This window comes from Antedon bifida, chromosome 10 (assembly GCF_963402885.1).
Source record: "Antedon bifida chromosome 10, ecAntBifi1.1, whole genome shotgun sequence".
Lineage (NCBI taxonomy): Eukaryota > Metazoa > Echinodermata > Crinoidea > Comatulida > Antedonidae > Antedon > Antedon bifida.
This window is the reverse complement of record NC_136235.1, coordinates 9,305,428-9,322,436: the sequence shown is the minus strand read 5'-3', so window position 1 is coordinate 9,322,436 and position 17,009 is coordinate 9,305,428. Positions and strand designations below refer to the sequence as shown.

General features: G+C 32.9%; 1 protein-coding gene and 1 non-coding gene across 2 annotated transcripts; both read left to right on the top strand.

Annotated features, from left to right (window-relative positions):
* The first annotated feature begins 2,090 nt into the window (after window positions 1-2,090).
* Trnad-auc (transfer RNA aspartic acid (anticodon AUC)) lies at window positions 2,091-2,162 on the top strand. The gene has a single exon. It is a non-coding gene; the product is annotated as a tRNA-Asp (tRNA).
* Window positions 2,163-2,862: 700 nt separating this feature from the next.
* On the top strand, window positions 2,863-15,067 carry LOC144853809 (sodium/potassium/calcium exchanger 5-like). Its single transcript, XM_078711649.1, has 10 exons — window positions 2,863-3,036; window positions 5,532-5,713; window positions 9,379-9,588; window positions 9,850-9,933; window positions 11,331-11,434; window positions 11,584-11,684; window positions 11,868-12,208; window positions 12,577-12,822; window positions 14,048-14,149; window positions 14,516-15,067. Exons 2-10 carry the CDS (start codon window positions 5,536-5,538, stop codon window positions 14,839-14,841), a joined length of 1,692 nt encoding a protein of 563 aa, XP_078567775.1. The 5' UTR covers window positions 2,863-3,036; window positions 5,532-5,535; the 3' UTR covers window positions 14,842-15,067.
* The last annotated feature ends 1,942 nt before the right edge of the window (window positions 15,068-17,009 follow it).

Below are 17,009 nucleotides of genomic sequence, written 5' to 3'. Positions count from 1 at the left end.
CGTTCGATCCGTTTCCTTTCTACGGACTTTGAGATTCACAAGGTCGGTGTTTTTCACGATAAGACTTTTTTATGTTTTAGCTTACATATGTAATACATAATACATACATCTCTTTTAAAATAAACTTAGTATGGGCTATTGTTTTATATGATCACAGATTATTCCAGAATAAGTAGGCCTAACATATTGTTGACCTAATTTAGTGCGTTTTAGTTGTGGATTTAATTTATGGAACAATACTTGAATAGATTCATTATCTGTATAATATTAAATGAATTGTTGGATCCATGCTGAGATTAATCGGATACTAATTAAATTTAATTAATAAAATTTATCATTGAACCTGGTTTGGTAACACGATGACTACGTCAAACAACGCAAATTATGCCTGCATTTATTCAAGTTACATAAATGACCTTTCTCCCATCTGTTACAAATTGAAAAAAAAAAATATGATCAATTGGAATTGCGGCGTATTTTAATACGGCAATAATAATAATAATCATCATATTAACAATATTGCATGGCTGAAACATTTGGTACATAAGAGCAGCGCATAAATTTAAAATGTATTAATAGATTTTAAATTAACACATGACTGTTTCAAATGCTGCCAGAACCGTATCTTAAAGAAAGACCATTCGTCTCATCAGCCTGGATATGTTCAAGGTATAATAGTTAACACAGGTAAGTATAGGCATATTAAAGGGTAGCTCCGGGTTTAAAATTGCTATTTGCTATAATTTATTCGCTCGCGTACCCTCGGCTCAAATAACTGAAAATTGTAAAAAATATGTGTGTGTGTGTTCATTGCATGGTATCGAACCCACATTAATTTAAACAACTAAAAACGATTATTGAGAATTATAGATGGATGTTATCGTGTGCGGGTATTAGCATCATTTGACAATCATTTACTGTAACGGAGCCAACGCTACGTTAATAGGACAGGAGACCACACTCCTTTTGGGTTAAAAACAAGGATTATGAATTACGCAGAAAACAAAAGTTGCAAGTTGTCTTTCCATTTATTTCTCACAATAGTATACTGAACAACATTTATCCAGCAAGCTGCCTGGTAATTTAAAGTAGTCCTTCTACAATTAAACATGTTAACACGCTAAAGAACATAACGTAACTAAAACGCCTTCACGGCAAACAACAGGCTATATACCGTTGTCCACCTGTGCGTGCAATAGTTATTTAAATTAGGAGATCGTTCAGAATACAGTTACAGTTACGTAAATACATACGAATCATTATAGGGATTCTTACATTGACAGTGTGTACCTATCCTGGGCAAATTCATATTAATCGTCAATAATTAATTATCGAAACTTACTTAGTAGGCCTAAACAGGGTTTTATTAGGTGGTAAAAATCGGTACCGAAGGCCTACCAACCTTCTATCCATTTTGAGTAAAAATTCTGCCTACTGTATATAATTATATACTGTAAACATTCTGTTGTTGCGTAATATATATATATATATAAATTGCAGATCCAAATAGTTTATCTAAATCTAAAACAATAGGCTATTGTATACGACTTCCTGATGACTCACTTCTATTAAGCACTATGAGACAACTGTGTCACTTATGTTTTACATTTCACCTGAAGAGTGCGGCCAGCTACATGCTGGTCGTACGAAACAAATTTGTAGTGATTAAAATAATGAAGTACCAAGTTTTCTGCTGTTATTTTATTTATACATATATAGGTGAAATATATATATATATATATTTAGGACATCTGCATATCAAGCAGGCGGTCCGAGTTCGAGTCTCGGTTGGGGCGACTTTTTCTCATTCTCACAGATTTCCTCATCTTTATCGTTTCAAATTAATTAATTAAATTTCAGTATATCACCGGGCGGTTTAGAATTAATGTTCATTGCCTGATGAGTTTATATATATAAAAGTATCTCTTCGGAAATCCCGCCTCGTGAATAAAATTACTGAAAGATGAGAGCGTATCAATTTGATCTCTGGTGCGCGTGCGTACAACTGAGGACTAGTGCTGTTCCGCCGTACACCACGCCGAGAATGTTAAAGAGTCGCTATCCAATCGAGTTTGAACAATACCATGAAAGCCCCAGTGGTCTAATGGTTAGGACATCTGCATATCAAGCAGGCGGTCCGAGTTCGAGTCTCGGTTGGGGCGACTTTTTCTCATTCTCACAGATTTCCTCATCTTTATCGTTTCAAATTAATTAATTAAATTTCAGTATATCACCGGGCGGTTTAGAATTAATGTTCATTGCCTGATGAGTTTATATATATTATATATTTACGCAACAACAGAATTTTTACAGTATATAATTATAGTATATATATATACAGTAGGCCTGGATAAATCTTTGCAACAACACTTATTATAATCCCACTTATTTTTATTGTCAGTGAAGAACGAGCGTTGTGTATTTTCATAATAAACAATATAAATTTCAAATCCAGAGTTACCCTTATGAATATTTGCTTGGCTCTACTGTTATATTTAAATCGAAAGCTGTGTTTTTACTCAAGAATAATATTTTTCAGTATATCACATATTATTAGGCCTACCTATATTTGCGGTTTGCAGCCTTTTAATACGTCATTTGTATAATGATGGCAGGCCTACTGAATCAATAAGCAATTGATGATAAGTTATCGATTAACGGGACCGTACCATTCAAAGGTGAACGTAATCAACTATCCAAAATATGGGCACAGGTCTTTTGACATAATAAGAGTTTCTGCTTAACCGTAGGCAATCTGCAAATGTACTTGCAACTTACATAGAGTATAAGTTCAATCTGTAGTGTAATTTCCACGAGATACTTCTCATAATAAACGTAAAAAATTATCGCTGAAAGAAACGATGGTACCATCTTTAGTCGTAAAAGTCACTGCAGAGCGTAAGTTGGCTATATAGACAGAAAAATCAAGAACGAAGTTGGAAACAAGTGGCAGTGCATTTTGGAATCGCCTTGATTGAAGATAGCGAGGATATTACCATATGGGTAAATTTTAGTCCCTCTGTGTGCTCGGTCTCTGTAAGTAAATTCAATGCATTTATATAATTTTTGATGACTAATTTTAAATTAGATTGTAGTTCTGTAGAAACTTTCTGAACGTTCATCATATAAAAAGTAGCCTAACGATGCCAAATGCAGCAGATAAATCTTGCATGCATATTTGAAATAGATATTTATTATTGCTTCTCACGTCGAAATCCTTTGTATGTATATTATGTATGTGTGGAGTTTTCAATTCATTTTAGATTTGTTTTCCAATACATTAATCAATTAAAACTATATAATCGAATTATAAATACAAGACTAGATTTGAACTGTGACGAGTTAGGCTATTGCGCAACGCATCGTAACATACAGATGCTATTTATTAGGCTTAGCCCACAGAAGCTGCACCACAACGATTGTACAAACAGCATAACATCGATCAAAATCATTCAACAAGCGTGTAAACCGTATTAGTTGACGATTCGTTTTATTTTACACCATTCACGTTTATTTAAAGATGCATTGTCCCTTTGACTAATTCCAAAAAAAAAGATTTCGAAAAAAAGTGGGTCACTCTGTATGCATAATCATAAAACTTCCTCGCGATCTGTGTGAAAACACCTTCTCAACCGTGTCAAGTTGTAAACAATCCTAATTAGCATCATGCATAATGCATACTTGTGGTTTGAAATCTTTGTTTACTTTCGGTCGCGATGATTTTCCAGACAAAATGTAATCAAATTAATTTACCTGTTAATTACGTAAACTTGTTGTTTTTGGCTCGAATTTTCGACTTAAAGTGAATAACTTTAATATTACTTTGATATGGCCAATTTAAATTTAGAATATTTTGACCTTCATTTTTTGTGTTTCAAGGGACAATACATATCTTTAATTGTTTGAATATGATGACATTTTCAAATTAAAAATAAAGTTCATGTGTCTGAAGGAGAATGTTTTAAGTAATAGAATTATTGAAAATTTGAAGAAAATTGATAACGTTTACTCGATATGCGCTCTATTGAATGTGACAAACTGTGCCAAAAGAGATAAAAATCAAATTTGTAAAATTCAGATGGCCATATGATGACGTCATAACATACTTACGGTCTAAATTCCACATGAATTCATATCTACAACTTTATAATAAGTGAAAAAAATGGGTGGTCACCAGCCATCTCCGAGAGCTATAATCGATTTAAAATAGGCATATTTTTAGACAAATTTGCATAAAATTTACCATTTTTAGACGCACGATTTTTAAAGTTTGACGTGCACGTCACGTGTGTCATTATTTTACATTTATCCAAAATTAAAGGAACTTATCATAAAAGGTATACAGAACAATCAAGTGCAAAAACGGTCTGTCTAAGCTGCGTACGAGCTAAGTACGCAAAAGCGCGCGCGAAATTTTTGAAAAATGTGAAATGCTTAAAATGTCCTGAAACGTAGAAAGTTGATTAGAAATTGATTTTGTGCATTTTTAACTTTCAAAGCGCGCGTGCGCGCGAAAATACCAATGTTCCAAAGTGTGCTGATGATACAGGAAGATGATCCTTGACATGAAGCATCCGTGTGTCTAAGTTTCATTTGAAAAAGGCTGTTAGTTTTGAATTTATAGTCAATTTAAGAATTTCAGAAAATCGACCATATTTTCATTAAACTAAAGTTTGTTGCACAACCACATATACGTGCATCTGCTGGCCAAGTTTTCGAGATCTGCGATCAACAAAAAATGAGCAGAAACTTTCATTATTAAATTATACAAATTATTTAAATAATTCTAAAAGTTATAAAATATATGGAAAATGAAATTTTACACTTAGTATCATGAACAAAAAAAAGTTAACCTACTCAATTCTAAATATGTTTTCCCATACCGCCAGTGCTGACTAAATATCTGGCAAAATAATATAAATTGATCAAATTTATATGTAGCTAAGTTCTTTAATTTGACTGCCTTTACAATAACAATCGATTTACATTTCTACTGTATTTCGTTCCACTCCATAAACGGTTGTTCTTTGCATATATATTTCTCCTTCTGTTTGTATTATCCTATGTATGGAATATAGGCGGTTTAAAAAAAATACTCAATGACACCAGTCTACTATTTCATGTCCTAAGTGTTATTATTGTAAATCACATGGATTGAAAGTACAAAATAAGCACTGTTTTTCACATGCAATCATAATCAACAATCAGTCGTCTGTGCAATACCATTTTACATATAAATGAAATAATGTACAGTACAACATTAAAGACGGAATAGATTGTAATACTATTAACACAAATATGCCTACATTGTTTACTATTATTTAACAAATATTTTGTATGGATATAACATGCTGTAAGTTTTAGCATAAAGCAATAAAACTGTTTCATTGCTCTGTGGTATTAGAAAGTGCAAATATTCCCAAATACAAATTATTTAAAATAATAAATTGTAGGCATACAGCTCAATTATACCCAACTTATACCTATATATGTTTATATTTTCTCGATATTTCCGTATTTTTCTACTGCAGTATTATGAATTCATCAAAAGTAAACTTAAGGCGTTTTGCATCATGTACTGGATTTGCATTGCTGATGTTTGCATTTGGTGCTATACTCGGAACAATTAGAATAACTGCAATCGATAATGCAAGATTCAAAGTCAGTCAGAGTTTGGAGTCAGATCATCTTAAAATGGAACATTTCATTCAAGGTACGTAGAATCTGATAGAAGATGTTTTTGGCACACGTTTTATTACTTATACTTTATTCATCATTCACCCTAGTTTTTGTTTTTTTTTAGTTTAACAAATAGTATTCTAAGAGAGAACATGAGACAAGAGTCGTTGTCGCAATGTCACACTTTCACCCAGTAGGCTAGTCAATGACAATGCAACAATCATTATATATTCAATTAGCTCCACAATCTAGATAGTTACACATTTTTCTTTATTCTGGATATTCATTAAAATAATAAACATTGTTTTCCTGGGGGGTGTCTAGAAAACTAAGATCTAGAAAACTAAGACCTAAGATATCTTAGTTTTCTAGATCTAGAAAACTAAGATTTTTTTAAATGGTGGGTTCTACCATTATATTCTTAATATTGCTTTTTTAAAAGTATCATATGTAAACTAATAATAATTATTAATAGATATTATTATTAACAAACATCATAACTATCATACCGTAAATCTTCTAATAGTAACCCACACTCTAATAATAACCCCCCTTCTAATAGTAACCACCATATAAGTCAATCTATAATAATAACCCACTACTCCAGAGTCAAAAAAACTTATGATGCAGCCATATTTTGTAAGGAGATAATGCATGTTGGGAGTGGGGGATGACTGAGTGTTTTTGAGTTTATAAAATAAAGTTAGAGTTCAATCAAATTTTATTCGTACTGTTTTATTATTTAGCTATGAGTTGCTGACCGGAAAAGTTGGGGTGGGTTACTATTTTCAGGTGCCTAATTTCAGATTTCTAATAGTAACCCACTACTCTAATAGTAACCCCCCTTCTAATAGTAACCCACCCTACGAAGCAATCAAAGAATAACAACCCAGGGTTACAATTAGAAGATTTACGATATGTAAATACAGACAGCAGAGGCTTGACATATATGTGTCCTTGTGGTAGTAGGGCCATTCTCACAAACAGGGTTATGAAATATGGGAAAACTCTACATTCACAACACACACTATAATAATAATTATGTATTACTACAGACAGGCCTATATTTAAAATGTAAATATGGTTCATGAATAATACCACCAAACTTACGGTGCCTTATCCACCGTTCTGGATTCTGCAGATTCTGCTTTCAAACTTAAAGTCAAGGAAGTCCTCCACATCTAGTGGAGTAAACCTTCCTTGAACAAACAAATCTATAACTTAGGCGTCACACTTGCCATATGATTGTTTGTTGCCTACATTCCTTGTTGTTTTATTATGCTAATTACTTACTTATTTACATACAATATGTCCTATTGGTATATAAGCACTCTAGGCGTTGTTTACTGTTCTGATGATGAGAATAGTTTCTCGAAACATGTCACATTTACATTTTAAGGCAGTTTGCCTTTTTATTAAATGCCTCGCTATAGTCATCCTAACTCGTAAATATGGTTGTTTTTTTCAAATTTGCAAATTTTTTTATCCCCACTATCGCAAATAAATTAATACTAAGTAATGTGAAATTAATCTGCCCAATTAATAAAAAAAAAGAATAAATAAATTAGAAATAATATTTTACCTTGATTTTAAATGCATTTGTGAGAAAGAAATGGAGGATAGTAATACCCCTTTTTAAAAAAATGTTTATTGTATTTGAGCAAAATATTTAAAATTTATTTGTTTGTGGATGTAATATGCTAGATAAGTACAAGAAGCAAGCAAATTATTAAATAAATCACTGAAAATATTTAATAAATAATACTAAATGGTCTGGTTTTAAAATCAACTAGATGAAATACTTGCCATTTCTTTATAGTTTTATACTGTAATTGTGTGTATGTATATTATGTGTAGACAAGAATGGCCTGTATGTACCACCAGAAAATCTAAAATTGTTTACTGAAAATCTCATCACATCATAGAAATAAACCCCTTTAGTGGTAACAGAATAGTCTAATTCTAACCATTAAAAAAGTCACTAAAATACATTACCCTTGATATAATGGTACAACCCACCATTAAAACAAGTTTTCTAGATCTTAGTTTTCTAGACACCCATCATCGGATCTAGACAACTAAGACCTAAGATATCTTAGTTTTCTAGATCTAGAAAACTAAGATATCTTAGGTCTTAGTTTTCTAGATCTTTTCCGGCCCGTTGCCACCCAAACTTTTGCCATCCGGTCTTTTGCCACCTGGTATTTTGCCACCCTAGGCCTATTGCCACCAAGGCCATTTGCTACCCGGCCAACTGCCACCTAGGTCCATTTCAATTGCATTTTCCACTTTAGGTCATTTTAAAGAACAATATGAGGGGAAAACTGGCAACCTGGCGTGATTGCGTCCTACTAAACACCACCAGATACCTACCAAATACCTACCAGAACAACAAATCCTACCACCAGTAAGCCTTGGAATTTGTAATATACCATTAATACATTCCAAACAGGTGGCTGCTCTCTGGTGGTAGGATGGTGGTATGGTGGTGTTTACTAGGACCGCTGAAATGCTACTGATTAAACAGTTGTTTTGAATTGCTTATACAAATTGTTTTGTGACAGTCAATTGAAATGCTGTATATCCTAGCCTTTTGTCCTGATGAAAATTGAGATTTAAAACAGTAACGAAATTGATATAAATTTATTTAGATAAATACAATACGTGGGCATACATGATATGTTACTTTAAAGTACAACTATACTAAATTAAATTAAGTCCTAAATCTGGGTCTAAACCATTGAAAAGAAAATTATTAGGCCTATTCCGTTTCGGCGGGAAAAAAAAAACATTTTGTTTTTGAATTGGGACAATTAAGAAGTGCAAATGTTTATTAAATTCCTAATAAAAATCAATGACACTCAGATCAGGTGGCAAAAGGCTGGGTGTCAACATACCTAAGGTGGCAACAGGCCGGGTGGCAAAAGGCCTAAGGTGGCAATTGGCCGGGTGGCAACGGGCTAGATAAATCTTAATAACAATAGGAAGAAAAACCAACATAAATGTAAAATATTGAAAAGAGACTGCTATGAACAGAGTAGATTGTCGCCTTTATGCAAATTTAAATCAGTATTATGTAGACATAATTTGGTTCAAAGCATTTGTTTTTTGTTGCAAAATAAAATCAATATTATTCATTGTTGTTGTTGTGCATTGATTTTATCACAATTGATTAATTGATATTACAAAGGAAAGTAAGTAGTGCTAATTAACACAATGACATTTTATTTTACCTATTTAGGTTAAATGTACAATTCTTTTAGTGATTTTAAACAAATTTAGTACCAATGTCTTTTATATCCACCGCATTAAATAGCACTATTAAGGGCACTTTTGAAAGGTGAAAAAAAATACAAAGACAAATGTAATTCTAAATAGTAATATATACAACATAATAATATATGCAATATTTTCCTCAACCAGATACCAGCATTTTGCGTTAACAATCACATATTACCTAATTTGGTGTCGAGAATGGACGCAACAGCTTATATGTAATATATATAATATAATTTTGTAAACAAATTGTGAAATATGATAAATAAGAGATTTTACCAAATTCTGCTATACTCTTATAGCATCATATTGATCACATGTTCAATGTATGATTATCCCTTAAATTCCTAAATATATTTCAAATACATTAGTAAACTATATTGTTATGCAAAATTTTGATGATGTATTTTAATTTCTTTACAGATGAAGTCTTCATTTCCAGAAACCTTCTTACGGATGAAACTGACAATTGCACAGAGCGTGGAATTAGCAGTTTCCCCACAATGTTCACAAATAAGGAACGTCTGAGGGGAGCGGTTGTCATCAACATTTTTATTGCAATTTATCTATGCGGTATAATTGGTTATATATGTTCAGCATATTTTGTGCCTTCTTTGGAGGTTATCAGTGAAAGTAAGTACAGTATATTTAAAAATATAAATTGTATAATCCTATTATATTTTTAAAAAGAGTTTCTTCTTTTTTTAAATTCAATTCAATATTTCTATTCTTCACAGTATTTCTCGTTTTCAATATTTTTATTTTTCTTCAGTCTTTCTCTTCTTCAATCCTTCTCATCTTCAATCTTTCTTTTCTTCAGTTTTTTTTTTTCTGTCTATATCAATTTCATAATATCTGAATTTAAAATGCAATAATTTCTGTGTACTTTGGTAGGACTTGGACTTCAACCTGACGTTGCTGGTGCAACATTTATGGCTGCTGGGAGTTCAGCACCAGAGTTCTTCTCAGCTCTTATTGGTAATATTGTAGTCATTTTGTTACTTAAGCATTTTAAGCAATCCATGTTCAGAAATAGCAGTGGAAGTAGTACAAATTAGACTAAGGTAGAATTTAAGAGCCTATAGAATTTCATGCACAGAGAGGGTTATTAAAAGGAGTAAAGGGACTTTTCAAATTAAATTTGTGTTTTGATTTAATACATTTTAACTGCAATATAAAAGTGTTTCACCTGTAGTCAAAGAGAGAATATATAAATATTAAAAGTACAAATACTAAAAAATAAAAAAATTATTGTGAGCATGCCAGATGGTTGCAAGCACATGCTTATCATTGTCGAGCCAGGGAGATGTAAAATAAAATATTATTACATCTATTTTATTTTTATTTTACATCTCCATGGTCGAGCTATCTCGAGTTACCGTACCATAATATTTTATTGTCATTTGATGATCTTACAGTATAACTTGTAATAGTACCCTTAGTTATTTATTAGTTGATAAATTAATCTATTTGGTTACATCAGTAATAATAATCATTTAATGGGAAATCTGGGAAATTTGATTAGTCCATAGGGCTAGTCAATATTGATAGCCTTCAACCAACAGTGTTAACAAAAAAATAATGTACATGTTTGTCTATAGGAAAGAATGACGTCAAATAAAGCACCTGAAAGGGATGAATATATATTAAACTGACATTTTTTTTATCATAATTGTTTAGTTCATTGGCAAATACACTCAGAGCTTGCAAAACACTTCAGTTAAAAAAAAATAGTAACTATAAAATGTTCATACAGTACAATACATACATCTCATTGCCACTTTTAACAAACTACAATGTATAAATCTGACTGTAACAATAGTGTTTATTAATAAGGTACATATTGTAAACTAGGCTAATATTAAATAGCATAACAGAGAGGCCCATAACAGCAGCAATTGACCCCTAATAGGAACAAGTATGAACTTTACAAAAAAACAAACATTTATCAGAATTATCTTTGAACTTGCAATAGCAAAGTAATAGACAAACATTGAGTTTCCCAAAGTTTGAATAGGGCCAACTGTGTAAACATTTCAGAGATAAAATATAAGTCAGCCATAAAACTTTGTATTGATATTGAAAAAAAAAAAAATAATATTACAATTCAAAACAGTAGGGCCTCTTGGATGGCATGAGTTGCATATTATGGATGATTAACAAAATTCAACCAGGCGTAGATTACTCCATGCGTAGATACAAGTAAAGTATTTACTTTTAGGCCTAAAGCAAACTACTATATTATTATTAACCAAGATTAATAAACATTCCTATTACGGTTTTGAAAATAAAAAATATATGTGTAAAAATAGTGAATGTTGGCTGGTGTGTAAAATGAGTAACCATTGTTCTGTATGTTCATATTTTTTTCATAGGAACATTTATAAGTGAAGATGACACAGGGTTGAGTGCAGTAGTTGGGTCAGCCGCCTTCAACGTCTTTATAATTATTGCTCTAGTATCATTTTTTAGTGGAAGGGTAAGTATTTGACTTGAATCAGATTATGTCCTTAAAATTTTTATAAGTATTTTCACTGTCATAGCAAAAGTAGGATTATTTCAATGTTGTAGAAAGAGAGACATCTGTCTATTGTACAATTAATATTTTGTTTAATCTATGTACATTAGGTTGTACACCTGACATGGTGGCCCCTAATAAGAGATTGTGTGTGTTACGTTATTGGTATTTTACTACTGGTCTTTGCTATGTACGATAGCGTTGTAGAGTGGTAAGTACTGTTTTATAAAACACAGCCAATTATTCAGAATTTCAGTACATTTTGTTCACGGGCAGTGGGTGGCGCCCTCTTTGAGGGCTGCAGAATAAGAAAGTGGGGAAAAATACAATAAAACAATATTAAAGTGCACTGAATTTAAACTTTTAATCAATGAATTAACTTTCTTACTTCTAGGTGGGAAGGTCTCATTCTAACATCAATGTACATTGGCTACATTATATTGATGTATTTCAACCCCAGAATATCGGAACAGGCGCAACGATTGACTGAAAGATTCAGGAAGAAAGAGGACGAATCAAAGCTTATCATTGATACAGATAAAAATGGATATGGTACTGCACCTGAAAATGGTAATATTCCTTACCATATAGATGCTCATTTATATGATACAGATTCAATAATTACAGACAATTCCACAAGCTTTAGTAAACCAGTTGGTTCAAATGGAAGTGAATTTAGCAATGAAATATTCAATGATCATTATAAAAATTCATTAAGAACGAGGCATGATTCAGGTAAGTTTTATATTTTTGATTGTGATTTTAAGAGACTTTTGTATGTACGAAACTGGATTAGTAAATTAACAAATCTGTGCTTGACTGAGGTGATATTTTTTGCTCCATGCTGCTTAAATTGAACCCACCCACAATTGCAATACCCTTAAAACTTGTAGCTACATTTTTAGTGTGTAACAACACTATCAATTTTATGGGACAATTTTCAAACTCTATGCTACGACAAAGTATTTTCTTCTAAAATCCATTATGCTATTTTCCAACCAATTCATCGATGAAATCCAATTTCGTGTTCAAGGGTTTCTTTTACATTACTGAAGTGAAGTCATTTTAAAATTAAATTACAAATTTATTTTATCTTACAACAGCAATTAGTGGAGTAAGTGAGCACCCAGAAAGGCTGGATAAACATGTGGTCCTTACACCTCCAGAGGGGAAATTTTCATTTCTGATATGGCTCATTGGATTTCCTCCAATACTTTTGATATACGTAACGATACCGGATTGTCGAAAAAAGGGCTGTTGGAAGGAGTGCTACATGCTGACATTTATTCTGGCAACAGTTTGGCTGGCTTGTACATCATATGCCCTATATTGGATGATTGTTGTTATAGGTAGGTTGAGAAATTTGCATTGTTTGTCATGCATTACAATCAAACAATCAATGACAGAGGCAGGTACACACAGGGTGTGTAGAAAGCGACGACCTCGAATTGGACGACCCCAACGACCCGGGCGACCTCGAATTGGACGACCTAGAATTGGACGACCCATAACACAAAACCGACGACCCCTATAGCCTAGCCTAGCCTAGGCGTTAGGCCTAAGTGTGGTATAACATCCCGAAGCCGAACATAGCCAAAGATCTTTAAACCATACCTTATATAATACTCGCAAGCAAAAGCAATTGATTGAAAAAATACAGAAATATCGCCATTTGATACTGAATGTGTCGAAACGAACAAACGAACAGATATGGAACGCCAAGAGTGCATCATTAAAACTGCATTCGACTCAATTAGCACACGAAATATCATAAACATGGCAAACCAGGTCAAAACGGTCCCTTTTTCAGCGGCGGGTAAGGTTTGCTCAGTGGATTGGTCATTGGTTGGTCATTGGTATTTCGACAAACATATTAAAAAGAAATTAAAAAGAAATAAATATTATACATTACATGGTTAAACCATGGACGTATAATTACATCTCGTCTTCTTATAACAAACACTATAGGCCTACCAAGCAGCAGCGTGTTGCGAACATGTGCATGGGGAGGGCCATAAGAATGCTTTACATTTCACATATGCATTGTATACGGTCAAACCTTACCCGCCGCTGAAAAAAGGGCCGTTTTGACCTGGGTTGCCATGTTTATGATATTTCGTGTGCTAATCGAGCCGAATGCAGTTTTAATGATGCACCCTTGGCGTTCCATATCTGTTCGTTTGTTCGTGTCGACACATTCAGTATCAAATTGCGATATTTCTGTATTTTTTCAATCAATTGCTTGCTTGCGAGTATTAAATAAGGTATGGTTTAAAGATCTTTGGCTATGTTCGGCTTCGGGATGTTATACCACGCTATAAGGCCTAGGCTAGGCTATAGGGGTCTTCGGTTTCGTGTTATGGGTCGTCCAATTCTAGGTCGTTCAATTCGAGGTCGCCCGGGTCGTTGGGGTCGTCCAATTCGAGGTCGTCGCTTTCTACACACCCGGTACACACATCATTAATCCTAGGTCAAAGATGACAGAGAATGGCCATAGTATAATTTTACAAAAGCTTAAATTTTAAATTGATTGGAACATAAAATTGAGTATTTTTGTATTTTGTTTGCATTTAGGTTACACATTTAATATCCCAGACACAGTGATGGGTATCACATTCCTGGCTGCAGGTACAAGTGTCCCTGATGCTATAGCTAGTGTACTTGTTGCACGAGATGGTAAGACTTAACTAACTTGAAACCTATCTTGCAAACAGGTTTATTTAAAAATTTGGAATAGATTTCATATACTATATTTTTTTTTAGTACAGTAAGTTATCCTTGTCTTACAACATTTTAAATTTATTTTGACTTCATTTCGTAATAAAGGCCAGGATAATTAAAGTGATGTGGTGTGAGAGATGGAAGCAATCTACTCCTTAGCGGGAGTGACACGATTGTGGTCATCTGGTGGTGCAAATAAATTTTCATTTTTCCAAATTTTGTTTAGTTCAGGAATGTCATGAATGGGTGTATCCTGCCAAAAAGCTGTTGGTTACGCCTCTGTAGTTTCTCTTATCATAGTATTCTTTTATTTATTTTCAGGATTCGGAGACATGGCAATCTCCAACATCATAGGCAGTAACATTTTTGAAATATTTGTTTGTCTTGGATTTTTATGGTTCTTAAAGGCAGTTATAGACGTTCCTGTTTTCATCGCAAGTGATGGACTAACATTCACGTCATTGTCACTGTTATTTACTGTAGCCTTTATCATTATTCTTATTCATTTTAACGGCTGGAAGCTGGATAGGAAGATGGGAATTATATGTACCTTGACCTACTGTATATTCATTACCATTGCTATATTACGAGAACTTGGAATTTTGGGTGATGTAGAGGTTCCCATTTACTGCCCAGGACCGGAATAATTATTATTTCAGTTCATAAAATGAATCCACCAGGATTATGGTTAAACATTTGGACAAACCAATGCAATTTTATTGTACTGGTATAAATTTCTTTAAGTGTATAATTGCAAATATTGACATTTTAAATGAAAAATATGAAATATATTTTGTTTTTAATTATACAAAAACACATAACGACAGAGGTCAAGCTGAAGGATAATGTAGAGATGCCTGATAAGGAGGATGTTTGCTTTGAGCAAACCCTTTAAATTTTGGCCTTAATTTAACAGTTAATATTTTACAATGACAATAGAGATCTTTCATTATTTTTTTCTTTTTGTGTAATACCTATTGTTAAATGTTTTTGTAATATTAAGTTGTTTCCTACCTCAAATTTTTTTTGTCAGTTAATAAGTAAATATGTACCCAGGGCTCTAATCTAAATGTTAAATGTTAAATGTATTATTACTGGTCCTCAAGTTTAACTGGAAACTGAGGAAATTCGGATTAGGCCCTCCACGGACCCACAGCAGCCAGCAGTGCAGCGCCTACCAGATCAGCACACCGGGAGACGATCCCCTACTCTTTTCGAATAGTGTACCAAGTTCTTTAACGTGCACTGTTAAGTACACGGGACCAACGGCTTTACATCCCATCCGAAGGACAAGGCAATGAGAGTAAGCATCTTGCCTAAGGATGCAATTAGTATGGTACAGATAACCTCGAACCGATGCCTATCACATGCTAGTCCGATATTACCATTACACCATCACTCTCTGGTGTATATACAGCACGCAACCGGGCCCAACGTTGCTTAACTTCGGTGATCTGACGAGAACCGGTGTTTCAACGCAGTATGGCCGTATCAACGCAGTATGGCCATATAATCTAGGTTCTAGACGGAGTTTTTACTTAATATTAGTAAAAAGATTTCATACTTAATATTAGTAAAAAGATTTCATACGTATTAATAACTTTCTTTCAAATGTTCACATATTAAAAGTTAAAAATCAATCAATCAATATATCTTTTAAAAATCAATTATCTTTATTTATAGTTTATATATAACCTATAATTCGTCATAGTGACAAATTAAATCTAGTTATTATTTCAGGTCATAAAATGAATCCATCAGGATTATGGTCAAAATTTTGGACAAACCAATGCAATTTTATTGTACTGGTATTAATTTCTTTAAGTGTATATTGCAAATATTGATATTTTAAATTTTGAATTATAAGTTAATAAAAGGATATATTTATTATCAACTACAGTTTTCTTTATAGTTTTTTTGTTTTTAAAAAAATTATATAATAAAACATAAATTTGCAGTCACTTCCTTTGCTGTAGTGTGTCAGTCAACTATAATTGTGAAAACATGTTATTTGATTATGATTATAACATTACCGGTAGATTTATGTGATCGCTTTATGGGATTACTGTATGCATTGAGAACAAAGACTGCCCAACATTTAAAGCATCAAAGTTGGGAATACCCACATAACTGTGTCTCCCGTCTCCCAAAGTATGCAGTACTGGTGTAACATTTGACTCTTCACAACACAAGTCATCAAAGCTGTAAAGCTTGGTTCCCACTAGGATGCAACACAAGGAAGTAAGCGCAATGCAAGTAATTTGACCAATCACAAGCGATGGATTATTAAAACTGTTGATTGTTATTGGTTAAAGATGTATTGTCCCCCCGAAAAAATAATTCTTAAAAATTTGTTGAATATGCCACTTTAATGTCACATAATAGGTAACCATTTTGACCAAAAATTGGATAGAAAAAAATGTATTTACCTGAAGAAACTGTAATTTAAAGCAAACAATATTCAAATTGACTGCCAGCCAACCATTAATGTCATTTTATAAGAGAAAAAATTATTTTTTAAATTTTTTTTTCTACGAAAGTGATTAACTTCAAAACTACAAAATAACCTGTCCAAACTCTGATTAATTAATCTTCATTTTTTATGATTTTGGGGGACAATACATCTTTAACTTGATTGACTTGATTACACTTCCATTGGTTACCAGTGAAACAACGTGTCCACTGATTGCTTGTTTCCATACTTCAATAGGTGCCAGAGTTCTGAGAAGGTCAAGACTCAACTGGTGCTAACCAGTTAATTAACACTGGTTAACGATGACAGCATCCCACATTTCAGTTTGTGTGCTTTCCCTTT